The sequence below is a fragment of the Ovis canadensis genome, chromosome 4, assembly GCF_042477335.2.
Source record: "Ovis canadensis isolate MfBH-ARS-UI-01 breed Bighorn chromosome 4, ARS-UI_OviCan_v2, whole genome shotgun sequence".
Classification (NCBI taxonomy): domain Eukaryota; kingdom Metazoa; phylum Chordata; class Mammalia; order Artiodactyla; family Bovidae; genus Ovis; species Ovis canadensis.
In genome coordinates, this window is record NC_091248.1 from 101,846,782 (window position 1) to 101,862,048 (window position 15,267).

Here is a 15,267-nt window from a genome sequence, read left to right on the forward strand (position 1 = left end):
CCAGTATTCTTGCCTGGGAAATCCCATGAAGAGGGGAGCCTGGTGGGCTACAGTCCATGGGGTTGCAAAATAGTTAGACACGACTTCACCACTGAACAACAACATCCTTTATAACACCAGTACATGTCTTGGGTATTCCTTATACTCAAGATGTGAAAAAAAATATACTGGAACACAAGCAAATGAGGGAAACATTTTCATAAAAATAATTTCCAAGTCATTGCAACTTGGCAGTTCTTAAATGGCAGTAACCTTCCCCACCTTTGTCTCTGTGCCCTGGAACATTTGACAACATCTAGAGAAAATTTTGGTCGTTAGACCTCGGACAGTGGAGTCAGTTATTACAGGGATCCCAGTATTCTTGCCTGGAAATTCCCATGGATGGAGGAGCCTGGTAGGCTGCAGTCCATAGGGTCGCTAGGAGTCGGACACGACTGAGTGACTTCACTTTCACTTTTCACGTTAATGCATTGGAGAAGGAAATGGCAACCCACTCCAGTGTTCTTGCTTGGAGAATCCCAGGGACAGGGGAGCCTGGTGGGCTGCGGTCTCTGGGGTCGCACAGAGTTGGACATGACTGAACCGACTTAGCAGCAGCAGCAGCGGGTAGGAGACAGGGAGGATACTGCTGCTGCTGCTAAGTCGCTTCAGTCGTGTCCGACTCTGTGCGACCCCAGAGACGGCAGCCCACCAGGCTCCCCCGTCCCTGGGATTCTCCAGGCAAGAATACTGGAGTGGGCTGCCATTTCCTCCTCCAATGTATGAAAGTGAAAAGTGAAAGTGAAGTCGCTCAGTCATGTCCGACTCTTGGCGACCCCATGGACTACAGCCTACCAGGCTCCTCCGTCCATGGGATTTTCCAGGCAAGAGTACTGGAGTGGGGTGCCATTGCCTTTTCCAAGGGAGGATACTAACCATCCCATAATACATAGGACAGCCTTCCCCGCCCCCCGCCACCGACCCCTGAAACAAAGAATCATCTAGCCCAAAATGACAGTCTTGCTGAGAAATACTGCTCTAACAAAGAAAACAATCACTGTGCTTCTGGTCAAAACAGTATAATTTAAAGCAGATTAACCCTCCTACCTGAAACAACTAAAAAAAAAAATCATTAAAAAATACTTTTAAGAAAGTTCTCAAAATTTTGGACATCTGGCAACATAGCAGAGTGATTCCTGAGAGGCAGGGAAACCAGTGAGATGAGTCTTTTAGCTGCCTCAGGTTAATACCCGGAGAAACTTTCAAAGCAGTGGCTCTGGGAAGAAGAACTCAGGGAGAGCTAAGGGTCTCTCTGGGCTGAGAAGATGGGAGCTGACAGCTCAGGAAGGTCAAGACTGCTGAAATCCGCAGGGAAGATTATTGTTTCCTCCCCCTACCTCACTCCATATTCAAATGAATACTGACCACATCACTCAATGGAGGCAACAATAAGAGGATGGGGAAGAATCCTCAAAGGATTAGAGGGGACAGTGCCCACATGCACACAGAGACTAGAACAGTGCTTGCTTCCAACAGCCAGAAGGTAAAACTTCAATTTTCACTGCTTATTAGTTGGCATCCAGGTGGTCTTGGTTTAGTCAGTAAGTTGTGTCCAACACTTGCGACCCCATGGACTGCAGCCCGCCAGGCTCCTCTGTCCATAGGATTTCCCAGGCAAGAATACTGGAGTGGGGTGCCATTTCCTTCTCCAGGGGATCTTCCCAACCCAGGGATCAGACTTGGGTCCCCTGCATTGCAGGCAGATTTCTTTACCCACTGAGCCACCAGGGGAGCCCAGACTAGATGTTATTTGGCTCCACCTAAAAGCTAAACCTGAAGGGATTAAATTTCTCTTGAGTAATTTAACTATGTCTTTGAATAAAACTCAAGAATATTTTTGTGAAGAAAACTACACCAAAGCACATCATAATTGAATTGCTCAAAACCAGTGTTTAAGCGAAAGGTTTTAAAGCAGCTTGAGATGGGGCAGAAACAAACCACAACACACACTATGTACAGAGGAAGAAACAAAAATAATACCAAAATTTTTCATCAGGGAAGAAATAAAACAAGTTAGCAGAAAGCAGAGCAAAATCTTTAAACAACTGAAAGAAAAGCATCTTTCAAAATGAAGGTAAAATGAAGACATTCTCTTACATAAAAAAACTAAAAGCTACGCATAAGAAAAGTCAAAGGACATCATTTGGGAGGTGAAATATCTCAGTAAGTGAATAAAGAGTGGTAGGAATGGTAACTACATGTTTGAGTATATAATATTTTCTCTTATTATTTACATTTCTTTAACAGGTAATTGACTGTTCCAGGCATAATAATAATATCAATGTTTTGTGGGATTTATAGCGTTTGTAGAAGTAAGATGCATGACCAGAATTGTACAGGAGCCAGGAAGGGAGACACAGAAGCCTACAATTGTGAGGAGCATGTACTATGTATGAAGTACCAGAATCACTTGAAGACAGATCAGGTAAGTTTAAAGGTGTATACTAGGAAGTCTAAAGCATGCAGGGGACGGGTTGAGCTTGTATCCCATCTTTATTTGGCCTAAAGTGCTTTTATTTAAGACGTCTAAATGTAATAGTAATGGGTACCTAAACAGAACAGGAAATAGTTATTTGATGTATGAAAAGTAAGAGAAGTCAGAATGTTGCTCCCCTGAAGATGAAGCTTGAGAGTGAAGGGTGTTGAATGAAAAGTCACGATTTAAGCTTATAGTTAAAGACAAACTGATTTATTACATTACAGGAGAAAACAGAGAAGTTTTGGAAAGGAGTACAACAAGTTAAAACATTTGGTTTGATGATTACTAAAGCTATGTTTGAAAATGTTTCTATCATTATTACATAATTTGCAATTAATTACTTACAAATTAAAACAAATAATTTAGTTCTTAATGATCTGAATTAGCATACAGAAAGTGACATGAATATAAAAGTATTTAGAAAAAGAAAGTTGCCTTGATGACTTCTGTTTTCCTGACTTACATCAGAAAATAGGCCTAGTATTCTCTTGGTTTGTTAAGAACAACTCTAAAAAGCGACAGTTCATCGTTTTGGTGTTCTGGAATCTTATCAATGCCAATTTGATTTTGCAATATGTTTCCCATTTCAAAAGAACATATATAAGTTAAAAATTACATTAAGTTTAAATAAACTTTCTCGTATGCTTTTGAGATTCCCAGAGACACCCCAAGGCCTGGCAAATTCATGACTGAAAACCACATGCACCATTTACTCCAGGTTTGTGCGAAAAGCTAGATAACTTATTCTATGACTACTAAAATGAACTATTTTTATTCAATTAGGAATCAGGTAATGATGCAAACTATAATACTGAGCAGATTTGACTCAGACAATTTTATATCTTACTAAGGTTACTAATTGATAATCAAATTATTTTTCAACAAAACTTACAAAGTTGAGCATCTGCATGGAGACTTCCTCCTTTAGGATTCGGCTTCTGGGCTTGAATTGCAGGAATAGGTTTATATGACTGTCCAGTGGCCCTGTACATGGCTTGTACCCACAGTATTCTATCCTGTTCATCATCACTGGCAAATATTACAGTGTCTCCTTCTTTAACAGCATTGAAGAACATATGCCCACCCTGAAGGCCTGTGGAGGAAAAAAAAATTGTTAAAAATTCACACAGTTGGCAGATTTTAGCCTCATTCATTAAATGGTCTCATGGAAAAGAACTGATCTGCTATTTGCAGCTCAATGCCTTTGAATCATATCCACAATTGAAGAATTGAAGGGAAATGATATGAGAAAGATTTATACTTCCATATCACTTTGGAAATTAAAAATAGGCTAGGAAACAGTTCATAATATAGCAGAGTTCTGCAACACACACAATAATTCATAGCAAAGTCTGGTATTTCATGCCAGAGAAGACACTCCTTATCTGTTAGCACATTTCTCATTCTATATGTAGGAAACAGATATGACTAGTTTAGTCGAAAACAATACAGGTAAGACTAAAATGATATTTACATTGTACAGTATTTTACTTTTGCAAAACTCTTTCACAGGGAAGATATTTTGGATTTTAAGTGATTTACTAGTGGATATAATCACTGACTCTTTTTTCATCTCTCTATATTAATTTCTTATTCTATTTATTAGCAGATACATGTATTTCTTTTTTATTTTTTAGTCGTGAAGTCATGTCTGACTCTTGCGACCCCACAACTGTAGCCTGCTCCTCTGTTCATGGGGTTTTCCAGGCAAAAATACTGGAGTGAGTTTCCTTTTCCTTCTCCAGGTGATCTTCCTGACCCAGAGATCAAAATTTGCATTTTCTTCATTGGCAGGTGGATTCTTTAGCACTAAGACACCAGGGAAATACATATATTTCTTTACCTTGCTTATTAATTTTATTAATCTCCACATAATCATTCATTTACTCACTCACTCACTAATCTCAGACACTGAGTATCCAGTACTATACTCAGCATTAATACATTAGGAAGGAGGAGAGAAATATAAGTATCCATTGTTGGGGAGAAAATTAATAGAATATAATATACGGTAGTAATTCATTAGCCATTTCTTTCCCTATTTCTGTCTCTTGTACCTTTTTGCTTTTCAGTAAAGAAGTTTCTGCAAGCATTGCTGATACCTATCCTACAATTTCCGCATTATAGTATCTTTCAGATATTTCATCCTTTCACTAAGTTAACAGAGATGGTGAGTTATGGTTAAAACTAAGTAGCCTCATAAAGATATAATTTAAATCCCATCAAGCCTTATCTAGCTAGGTATATGAATGAAATATGTTCCATTTACTGAATGGAGTTTGAATGGAAAATAGACACAGGATATTTAGGAGAATTTCATGAATAAGAGGCATGGCAAGTGATTCAACTAGGAATTACCTGGGTGGGGATCTGTGTAATCCACAGTGTATCCTTCAAGCTGCATTAATTCTTGAGGCTCAGACTTTTTTTCTCTATAACTGCACATAGCAAAGGTGTATTGGCTAACCTGCATGACAAAAAAGTTTACATATTGGTTGCATTAAATTTATCTTTTAGTTTTTTTTATCAGAAGACTGCCCAAGTTTAAAACCATAACATAAAATTTGCATATGTTATTAAATGTTAGCATTTTTTAAAACCTTGCTCAGAGATTAAAGCACTTTTTGTTTATCCGTTTATAGTTAGGTCTTTTATGTCTATGATCCAGCATTTCCCAACTTGATGACCTTCTGGCCAAAATTTTATGAACTATTAACAGAAGAGCCATTAAAAAATAGTCATATTAAATATAAATTTGGGGCCATAAAACTTTTAGAGGAAAATACAGGCAGAACACCCTTTGATATAAACCATAGCAATGTATTTTTCGGATCTATCTCCTAAAGCAAAAGAAATGAAAGCAAAAATAAGCAAATGGGACCTAATTAAACTTACAAGGTTTCAGACAGCAAAGGAAACCATCTATCAACATGAAATGAAGACAACCTAGTGAACAGAAGAAGATATTTGCAAATGACCAATAAGGGATTTATATCCAACATATATAAATAGCTCATACAACTGAATACCAAAAATCCAAGTCACCCTATTAAAAACATGGGCAGAAGACTTGAATAGACGTTTTTCCAGAGAAGACATACAGATGGCCAATGGGCACATGAAAAGATGCTCAATACCTCTAGTCAATAGGGAACTGCAAAGCAAAACCACAATGAGGTATCGCTTCACACCTGTCAAAATGGCTAGTATCAAAAAGATCACAAACAACAAATGTTAGAGAAGAGGAACTCTTCTACACTGTTGCTGGGAATATAAATTGGTGTAGTCACCATGGAAAACAGCACGGAGGGTTCACAAAAAACTAAAGATAGAACTACCATGTGACCCGAAATTCCACACTTGGGTAATATCTGAAAAATAAAAAACCTCACTAATTCAAAAGGATACATGTACCCTATGTCCCTAGCAGCATAATTCTTTATTATTTCTAAGATGTATTACAACATAAAGAGAAGATTTAAGAAAATGTAGAGTGTACCTTTTTGGGTAAACACTATTCATACCTATGAACAGTAGTTATTATTGCAGAATACAATTATAGGTCATTTAAAGTTTTTTTTTTCCCAGTATTTATGAGTGAAGTCACTTAGTCGTGTCCAACTCTTTGTGACCTCAAGGACTGTAGCCAACTAGGCTCCTCCTTCCATGGGATTCTCCAGGCAAGAATACTGGAGTGGGTTGCCATTTCCTTCTCCATCACTGTTAATAGTTTTTCTCAAAGAGTATGAATTCCTTTATAAGAAGACTTCTTCTAATTTGGAAAAACACCCAAAGCTAGGTTTGGGAACAGAGAATCTAATAACTTGAGATACTTATGGTTCTTGCTACTCTTGGATTGTGGACAATTCTGAAAGAGATGGGAATACCAGACCACCTGACCTGCCTCCTGAGAAATCTGTATGCAAGTCAGGAAGCAACAGTTAGAACTGGACATGGAACAAGAGACTGGTTCCAAATAGGAAAAGGAGTACGTCAAGGCTGTATATTGTCACCCTGCTTATTTAACTTACATGCAGAGTACATCATGAGAAACGCTGTGCTGGAAGAAGCACAAGCTGGAATCAAGATTGCTGGGAGAAATATCCATAACCTCAGATATGCAGATGACACCACCCTTATGGCAGAAAGTGAAGAGGAACTAAAAAGCCTCTTGATGAAAGTGAAAGAGGAGAGTGAAAAAGTTGGCTTAAAGCTCAACATTCAGAAAACGAAGATCATGGCATCCAGTCCCATCACTTCATGGGAAATAGATAGGGAAACAGTGGAAAGAGAGTCAGACTTTATTTTGGGGGGCTCCAAAATCACTGCAGATGGTGATTGTACCCATGAAATTAAAAGATGCTTAATCCTTGGAAAGAAAGTTATGACCAACCTAGACAGCATATTAAGCAGAGACATTACTCTGTCAACAAAGATTTATCTAGTCAAGGCTATGGTTTTTCCAGTGGTCATGTATGGATGTGAGAGTTGGACTATAAAGAAAGCTGAGTGCCGAAGAATTGATGCTTTTGAACTGTGGTGTTGGAGAAGATTCTTGAAAGTCCCTTGGACTGCAAGGAGATCCAACCAGTCTACCCTAAGGGAGATCAGTCCTGGGTGTTCATTGGAAGGACTGATGTTGAAGCTGAAACTCCAATACTTTGGCCACCTGATGCGAAGAGCTGGCTCATTGGAAAAGACCCTGGTGCTGGGAAAGATTGAGGGCAGGAGGAGAAGGGGACGACAGAAGATGAGATGGTTGGATGGCATCACTGACCCAATGGACATGGGTTTGGGTGGACTCTGAGAGTTGGTGATGGACAGGGAGGTCTGATGTGCTGCGGTTCATGGGGTCGCAAAAAGTTGAACACAACTGAGAGACTGAACTGAACTGAACTTATAGATCACTGAATTTACTTTCTCACCATAAGGTCATCAAAATGCTAAGAAAATTCAGGAAAAATAAAATGAAACAACAAATAATAAAGCAAAAAATAATTTTGGAAACAACTATTTAGGGAGTGATTATTCACATTTTAAAAGAAATTCTTAACCTTCTCAAAAATATCTGGTTCATATAAGTAATGTTATCTTTCTATCTTTCATGCGTTTCTACTTAGAGAAAAGAGACCAATATAATAAAATGTACTGCAAACTGAAAGCTGATTGGACAAAAAATAGTAAGCAGCTTTGAAACTGGACATAATAAAATGTATAATTTCATTCCAAATTCCACATGTATATCAGATACATATTACATAATAATACATAGGATTGTTGTATTTTTCAACATTACAGGTTTACTTTTTGAGAGTACTGTCATAACATTCTGCAAGGTATTTATTTAATTAGTAAAAATTGACCAATGGAACAAAATATTGTCACATTTACTAGAATTACAGATTTCAATTATGTGATGACGATTTTAAAATAATACATTGGAAACTAGAGACTATGATTTCTCACTAAATCAAGTATCTACTCCCAGAGCTAAGCTTCACTGAAAAGAAAACATAAGATTATTCTCTGAAACATACTGCTATTGAGGGATGAGGGTTATGTATGAACCCTTGAGATTGCAATTTTAACTACAAAGTTCACAGATGCGGAAACTGATTTTCCTAAGGTCACCCAGAAAGAGAATGCTATCTGGAATGGAGAACACAAGTCTCCAGAATCTAGCAAGTAGTCCTTCCAATGTATCACACTAAAACTCACATTCTGGAACTTGCAAACAACTGTATTCCCAAATAACAAGCTGTGCTCTGTGTGCTTAGGTGCTCAGCCGTGTCCGACTCATTGCGATCCCACAGACTATAGCCCGCCGGGCTTCTCTGTCCATGGGATTCTCCAGGCAAGAATACTGGAGTGGGTTGCCATGCCCTCCTCCAGGGGATTTTCCCACCCAGGGACTGAACCCAGGTCTCCTGCATCGCAGGCAGATTCTTTACCATGTGAGCCACCATGGAAGCCCAAATAACAAGCTAATTGCCTCAAATTCTGGCAAAGCTACTATTTAAGATAGGTGTAAGACAGTCACTTAGATATGTCTAAGGATCTACAATCAAAGACTACTAATGGTATGGGAGAGAGAGGAAAGCGAGTTGAGCAGCAAACCAGTTGAGGCATTATCTGTTTATTTATCTTCTCTCAGGTATATATTTGATAAATCACCCTCATTTGTTTTATAGTAATGTTTATATCTGTAATTGATATAAAAGTATAATCCTTTCATATATTTAATCATCCTCTTGAATTTAACTTGGTCTGAATTTAACACTGTCATCCTACTTTCTCTCTGTGTTTTAGCCTTTTGTCTGTGGTACGTCTCACATGTGGATTTTGGTTTTTATTCCATTCCAAGAATCTGTCACTAGGTCCATTTAACTAATTTAAACTAAAAATGCGTATATACATATGAATTTTATATATTTCTGTCTTCTGCTATATGGTTACTAAAAGTTCCTTGGCATCCTATTTTTAATCTCTACCAGTTACTTTACAAGTTTTCAAAGGCATCATTGACCCTATATTTTCTTTACCTACTGTAAGACAAATTATTTTTTTACTGTATATAACTTACATACAGTATATAACTTCCTTATATAACTTTCACAAAATCTGGTGTTTACATTTTACATACTGTTATAATTACTTAATTACTTCATAAGCCTGTAACCTACTATAGGAATAATTTTTCAAGTTTTTCTTTGAGTCAAAATATTTTGTAACAGTAATTTAGATGTAGCTACCTTTGTTTCTTAACATTACGCTCTTTAATTCTTCTATATTTTAAGTTCGCTATTTCTGAGATACTACAACTTATTTACTTGATTCCTGGTCAGGAAGATTCCCTGGTAGCTTAGACGGTAAAGAATATGGGATACCTGGGTTCGATCCCTGGGTTGGGAAGATCCCCTGGAGGAGGGCATGGCAACCCTTCCAGTATTTTTGCCTGGAGAATCCCAAGAGAATAGGAGCATGGACGGGCTACAGTCCATGGGGTTGCAAAGAGTCGGACACAACCGAGCAACTAAGCACAGCACTGCACACTCATTTACATTTCAAATATCAGAAATTCCCTTTAAATATTTTTAGGAAAGTGAAATGTATATTTTCTGAATCTCCGCCCATATCATAATACTGGGTTTGGCCAAAAGGTTGGTTTAACTTTTTCTGGTAAGATGTTATTATAGAAAAACCTGAATGGTTTGGCCAACCCAGTATTTTTTTCCAGTGCTTTTATTCATGAACAACTTCTTGGAGGTATATTGAATTCTCAAGTCATAAAATTTCCCATCAATTCTCTGTAGCTGTAACTCTCCTGACTTCTACAGTTCAGTGTTAAGGAGATATCTGAAGCAACATACACAACCTTAATTGAAAAAATATTTTGAAAGAAATGTTTAGATGAAAATCTGTGTTCACTAAACTTCCTGAAATGTGGGAAGTCTGTGTATCTGCAGACTAATATCTTTCAAATTTCACAAAATGTTTCTTTGTATTTTTTACTTTTATTCTTATTTCTGCTCTGTTCCTCTGTTTTGTCCTCTTCTCTTTACACTTAGAAAAGCATACGTTTATTTTATCAGATGTTTATTTTATTGGATACTTGCTTTCTTTCCTTAGTATCTGCCATTGTGAGCAGCTTTCAGTTCACACTTGACTCAAAGAAAAACATGAAAAATGATTCCTAAAATGTTACAGGCATATGAAATAATTAAGTAATTATAACAATATGTAAACTTCAGATTTTGTGAAAGTTATATAAGGGCGTTATATACTGTATGCAAGTTATATTCAATTAAAAAAAATGATTTGTCTTTCGGTAACTTTTCTTCTCCTATAGAACTGACTTTGAAGCAGTGGTCATTCTGCACGTGTGTGTATGCTCAGTTGCTCAGCTGTATCTGACTCATGCCGGGCTCCTCTGGCCATGGGATTTCCAGGCTGGAATACTGGAGTAGGTTGCCACTTCCTTCTCCAGGGCATCTTCCTGAACCAGGGATCAAATCCAAGTCTCTTACGTCTCCTGCATTGGCAGGTGGGTTCTTTATCACTGAGCTACCTGGGAAGCTCCTTCTTCGGTACATCACTACCTAAAATGTGGCATCAATTAGCTGCTGTTTTTATTTTAATCCTTCTGATTTCTCCCAGAACTCTTTTATTAATCTCAGACAACGCCTCAGTTTTGCAAGCTTTTCAATAGAGACCACGTTTTTCATAAATTTAAAAAATAAAATCAATATATTTGATTTCAATATTATAGAATCTCTTCATAGGTCTCCCTTTGTCCCTCCGACACCGTTTTTTAAATCTATCCTTGAACAAACAGATTTTCAAAGTCTGCTATTTGCCAAATGATAGGAGAGCCTTATTGATTCCTTGTAGTTTCCCACTGAAGTAGTGATAGAATTCACCTCTTCAGCCTCAAGCTTGAAAGCAAGTAGAAACTAACAGCTCTCTCTAACCCAATTTTCATTCTTTAGCAGGCATTTATGCAGTGATTTTTTAAATTGGGGTACAGTTGCTCTACAATGTTGCATTGGTTTCTTCCATACAATGAAGTGTATCAGCTATAAGTATACGTATATTGCCTCTCTTTAGGACTTTCTTCCCCAGTCCTACCCATCCAGTGACCTAGCTGAGCTCCGTGTGCTATACAGCGGATTTCCACCAGCTAGCTGTTTTACACATGATAGTGAGGTTTTGACACACATTCTTCCTGTTGCAACTGTATGGTTCTTTACAATCAGAGGCAAAACAACATATTTTGAAAGTAACATGGTTTCCATAATTTTTTGTTTTCAGTATAACCGTAGAAGGCTCTAATTCTAAAGCCTTCTTGAATTAACCTTCTAGTTATAAAATGACCAAATATTTAAAATAATAAGATATATAACTTTATGGGTCATCTAACTCAGGAATTAGAAAAAAATTTTGAGACAGTGAGAGATATCACTGTGACAAAGGTTCTGTTCCCATGTGCTTATTTAGATAAGCCAGGCTTCCCCATGTTCGCATTTTGGAAAGTTATAAGAAAATATCTTGGAAATGCTCATATCTGGGAAAACAAAAAAGGAATTACTGTGAAACCCTTTCTCATTATAGAATAAATAAGTCATTCACAGGTAAACTGGGAAGGGAAGCTATAGCCAGCTCATTAACATAGGCATTTCCAGTCAAATTTAACCTTAATAATTATTCTTCAATTACTTATATGTTTTCATAAACTGTGTGCTACTTATAATTGCAGTTATACTTCAATACAAAATAGATTTTTAATACTTAAAGCCTTCTGGTCATAGGAATTTTTATTTACTCTTCTTGTTTTAAAAACAATTGTGTTTGGCCGTGCTGAGTCTCTGTTGCTGCTCAAGATTTTTTCGAGTTGCAGCAAGCAGAGGCTACTCTCTAGCTGGGGTGTGCAGGCTTCTCGTTGTGGTCGATTCTCTTGTGGAGTATGGGCCCTAGGACGTGTGAGCTTCAGTAACTGCAGCACGCAGGCTTCCGAAGCTGTGGCTCCTGGGCTCTAGAGCACAGACTCGGTAGTTGTGGCACAGGGGCCTAGTCACCCCACAGCATGTGGGATTTTCCAGGACCAGGGATTGAACCTGTGTCTCCTGCACTGGCAGGTGGATTCTTCACCACTGCGCCACCAGCGAAGCCCTTGACTTTTATTTTTCTTCAGGTGAGGCAGTTTGACTGACTTGGTTTTTTCAAACAGAGGGACAAGGGGAAATAAATCTGGGAGTTTAGGAGAAAAAGATTTAATAACAAAGATTTTTTAGGGAAAGGGGATTTGGGGCCTTCCTGTGTTATTCGTTATATTGGCTCTCTCTGCTCTCTGGATCTTTATTTTATTTGGCTTAAACAACAGAAATTTATTGTCTTGAAGTGCTAGAGGCTAGAAGCTGAAATACTAAGGGGTCAGCAGGTTGGTCCCTGCTAAGGGCTGTGAGGCTAATTTGCTCCTTGTCTTTCTCACGTGTAGTGGGTTGCTGGCAAGTTTTGGCACTCCTTGGCTTGTGGAGACATCATATCCATCTCTGCCTTCATCTTCACTTGCATTCTCCTGTGTGCGTATCTGCTTCCAAGCGTCCTCTTTTTTTAATATGAGCACTAGTCACACTCGATTATGGGCACACCCTTCTCTGGTATAACCTCATCTTGATTACACGCACAAGGCTATTTTCAAATAAGGTCATATTCTAAGGAACTGGGGTTTAAGACTCCAACATAGAGTTTTTTATTCCAATTTTGTAGACATTTTTAATTGCAGAAAAGCGTGATAGAGGGATCAAAGAGATTCTGACGCATAATGTGTGCTTAGTTGCTCATTCGTGTCCCTTTGTGACTGTCCCATGGACTGTAGACTGCCAGGCTCCGCTGTCCATGGAGCTTCTCAGGCAAGAATACTGCAGTGCATTGCCATTTTCTCCTCCAGGTGATCTTCCTAACCCAGGGATTGAACCTGTGTCTCCTGTATTACACAGATAAGCTAAGCCATCAGGGAAATCCATTGATGCATAATAATTATTCCCTAAAAATAAAATTCTGTTGGGGATTAGTCATGGAAATAAGAATTCAAGGAGAAAAAACTAATAGTATACAATTTGCAATGGTTAGAGATGTACATAAAAATCACAACAATATTCAAATTCGATTGAGAATGTTTATGATTGATTTAATGGTTTTATTTTAGAAACTACTTCCATTGTAACTATTTAAACTTATGATGAAAAGTTTACAGTGACCTATAGTTGTAAAATCTAGCAAATTAGCAAAACAGTTTGAAGACTGATGGGAGTGCTCCTATTTCTCTCTGGTCTTTTTTAGGAAGATGCATCTGGTTCTTCCTTGATACCTTTTAGAGATGTGATAACTAGCATTTCATTTCTTACTAGTCAGAATGGCAAATAACTAACTGTAGTTTTATGTCCATTTTCAATTTTTATTATCTTCTTCCATGGGTAGTTTTCCCTGTTATTCATTCATTCAACAAATATTTATTGAATATCTACAGTGTATTTTTTCTAAGCCTTGAGTATACAATAACATCCTTGGCATCAGAATAAGAAAAAAATACAAAAATAATATCAATTCTCACACAGTGATATGGAGAAGACTGGATCACAGATAAACAATATCTACAACAATTTTGGGTTGTTTTGAATGAGTTGTTTTGAAGAAAAATAAAACAGAGTAAAGAGTATGGCAGGGAAGGGAGTCTATTTTTGATAAAGCATCCAGAAAAATCCAGAAAAGGGCTCTCTGAAGACAATCATATTTCAATATTGGAAGTATTTTGATTGAAAGTGAAGGGAGATAAACCATGTTTAACAAATGAGTCTGCCATTTCAAATCTAGGTCCCACTTTCATTTCTCCCTCAATTACTTCTCCTTATTCTTTTCAGCTTCTGTTTGACAAGACCTGGGACATCTCACTCTACCCTTGTATTGCTCAGCTTGATTTTCTATAAAACAGAGACAACAATAACACGTGTTCTACAGGTCTTTGAGAGCACTGTGTGCTAAGTTGGTTCCGTCGTGTCCAACTCTTTGCTTCCCAGTGGACTGTAGCCCACCAGGCTCCTCTGTCCATGGGATTCTCCAGGCAAGAATACTGGAGTGGGCTGCTACTCCTTCCTCCGGGAGATCTTCCTGTCCCAGAGATCAAACCCACGTCTCTCATGTCTCCTGCATTGGCAGATGGGTTCCTTACCACTAGCACCACCTGGGAAGCCCTTGTGAGCACTGGAGATCCTACTGCAGAAAAGCTAGCACCATGCCTGCCTGATAGGCAGTCGTCTCCCAATAAGTCAAACCCAGCTGTCAGGGATCCATCATCCCTCTCTCTCTTCTTATGTGTCTTTCTAGAGTCATTTCATCATGGGTTAGAGATACATTTTGTTCTGTAATAGGTGGGAAAGTGTGATGTCAGGATTGACCCCATTTTGAGGCTGTATGTTTCCAGGCTGGGAATGTCTAAGGACTGTTGGCCTTCATGCCTCAGGCTTCTGCTTTCCAGCCTCACTGGGTTCTCCCCAACTTATATGTCTACTTCACCCCAGGCTGATGGGTTGCTTCTTTCCATTAAAAAGACAGTGGTCATGGTATTGAAAATACCTGTTGAATATTTGAATACATAAAGGGACAAGAAATTGAGGATGAGAAGAAAAATCAGAGATGCCTCTAAATGTAGTTTAGATATTATTCCCTCTATTTCTAATGGATATTATCATGAATATATATTTCAATGTATATATTTTAAAAATGATTCTCTTAAAACAACAAAAAAGATTCATCTCTAAAGGTCTTTATACAAGTCATGTTCACGCTGTCATGCATTAAAGAATCCAGGCTTGATATGCATAGTGTACCTAAAGTGCTAAAAATTTGCTTGCTATTTAAGATCTAGCTTTAAAACTACCCGTCAAAAGGCTACTTGTTTTTCCTATGCGGTGTAAAATGCTTACATCTATGTTGCTTTTTTCTTTATATAACTTGAAGTACAGGTTTGGTTGCTGTTTTATGCTTTAAGTACTGTATTTCTAGCTACCTTTAACTAACACGATTATTTCTTAACATGATGGACATGTTTAAGCACCAATTTAAAAATCTTTGGAGATACCAAGAGAAAAAACATCCAAGCAAAAAAGCCACCAGCTTCAGAAAAATCACCTACTTTTGACAACCATGGTGATTTAAATGACAAGTATTGAACATGTGTTTTATTTTTTACTTCT

The 15,267-nt window shown here is 37.9% G+C and overlaps 1 protein-coding gene across 6 annotated transcripts in view; it reads right to left on the reverse strand.

Annotated features, from left to right (window-relative positions):
* CADPS2 (calcium dependent secretion activator 2) overlaps positions 1–15,267 on the reverse strand; it is a 567,905-nt gene that overhangs the window by 177,787 nt on the left and 374,851 nt on the right. For all 6 annotated transcript variants that reach the window (XM_069588282.1, XM_069588281.1, XM_069588283.1 and 3 more), the window contains exons 10-11: positions 4,877–4,985; positions 3,411–3,611 (exon numbers count right to left, since the gene is read on the reverse strand). In XM_069588282.1, coding sequence (XP_069444383.1) covers positions 3,411–3,611; positions 4,877–4,985 — 310 coding nt within the window. The remainder of the gene's footprint in view (positions 1–3,410; positions 3,612–4,876; positions 4,986–15,267) is intronic.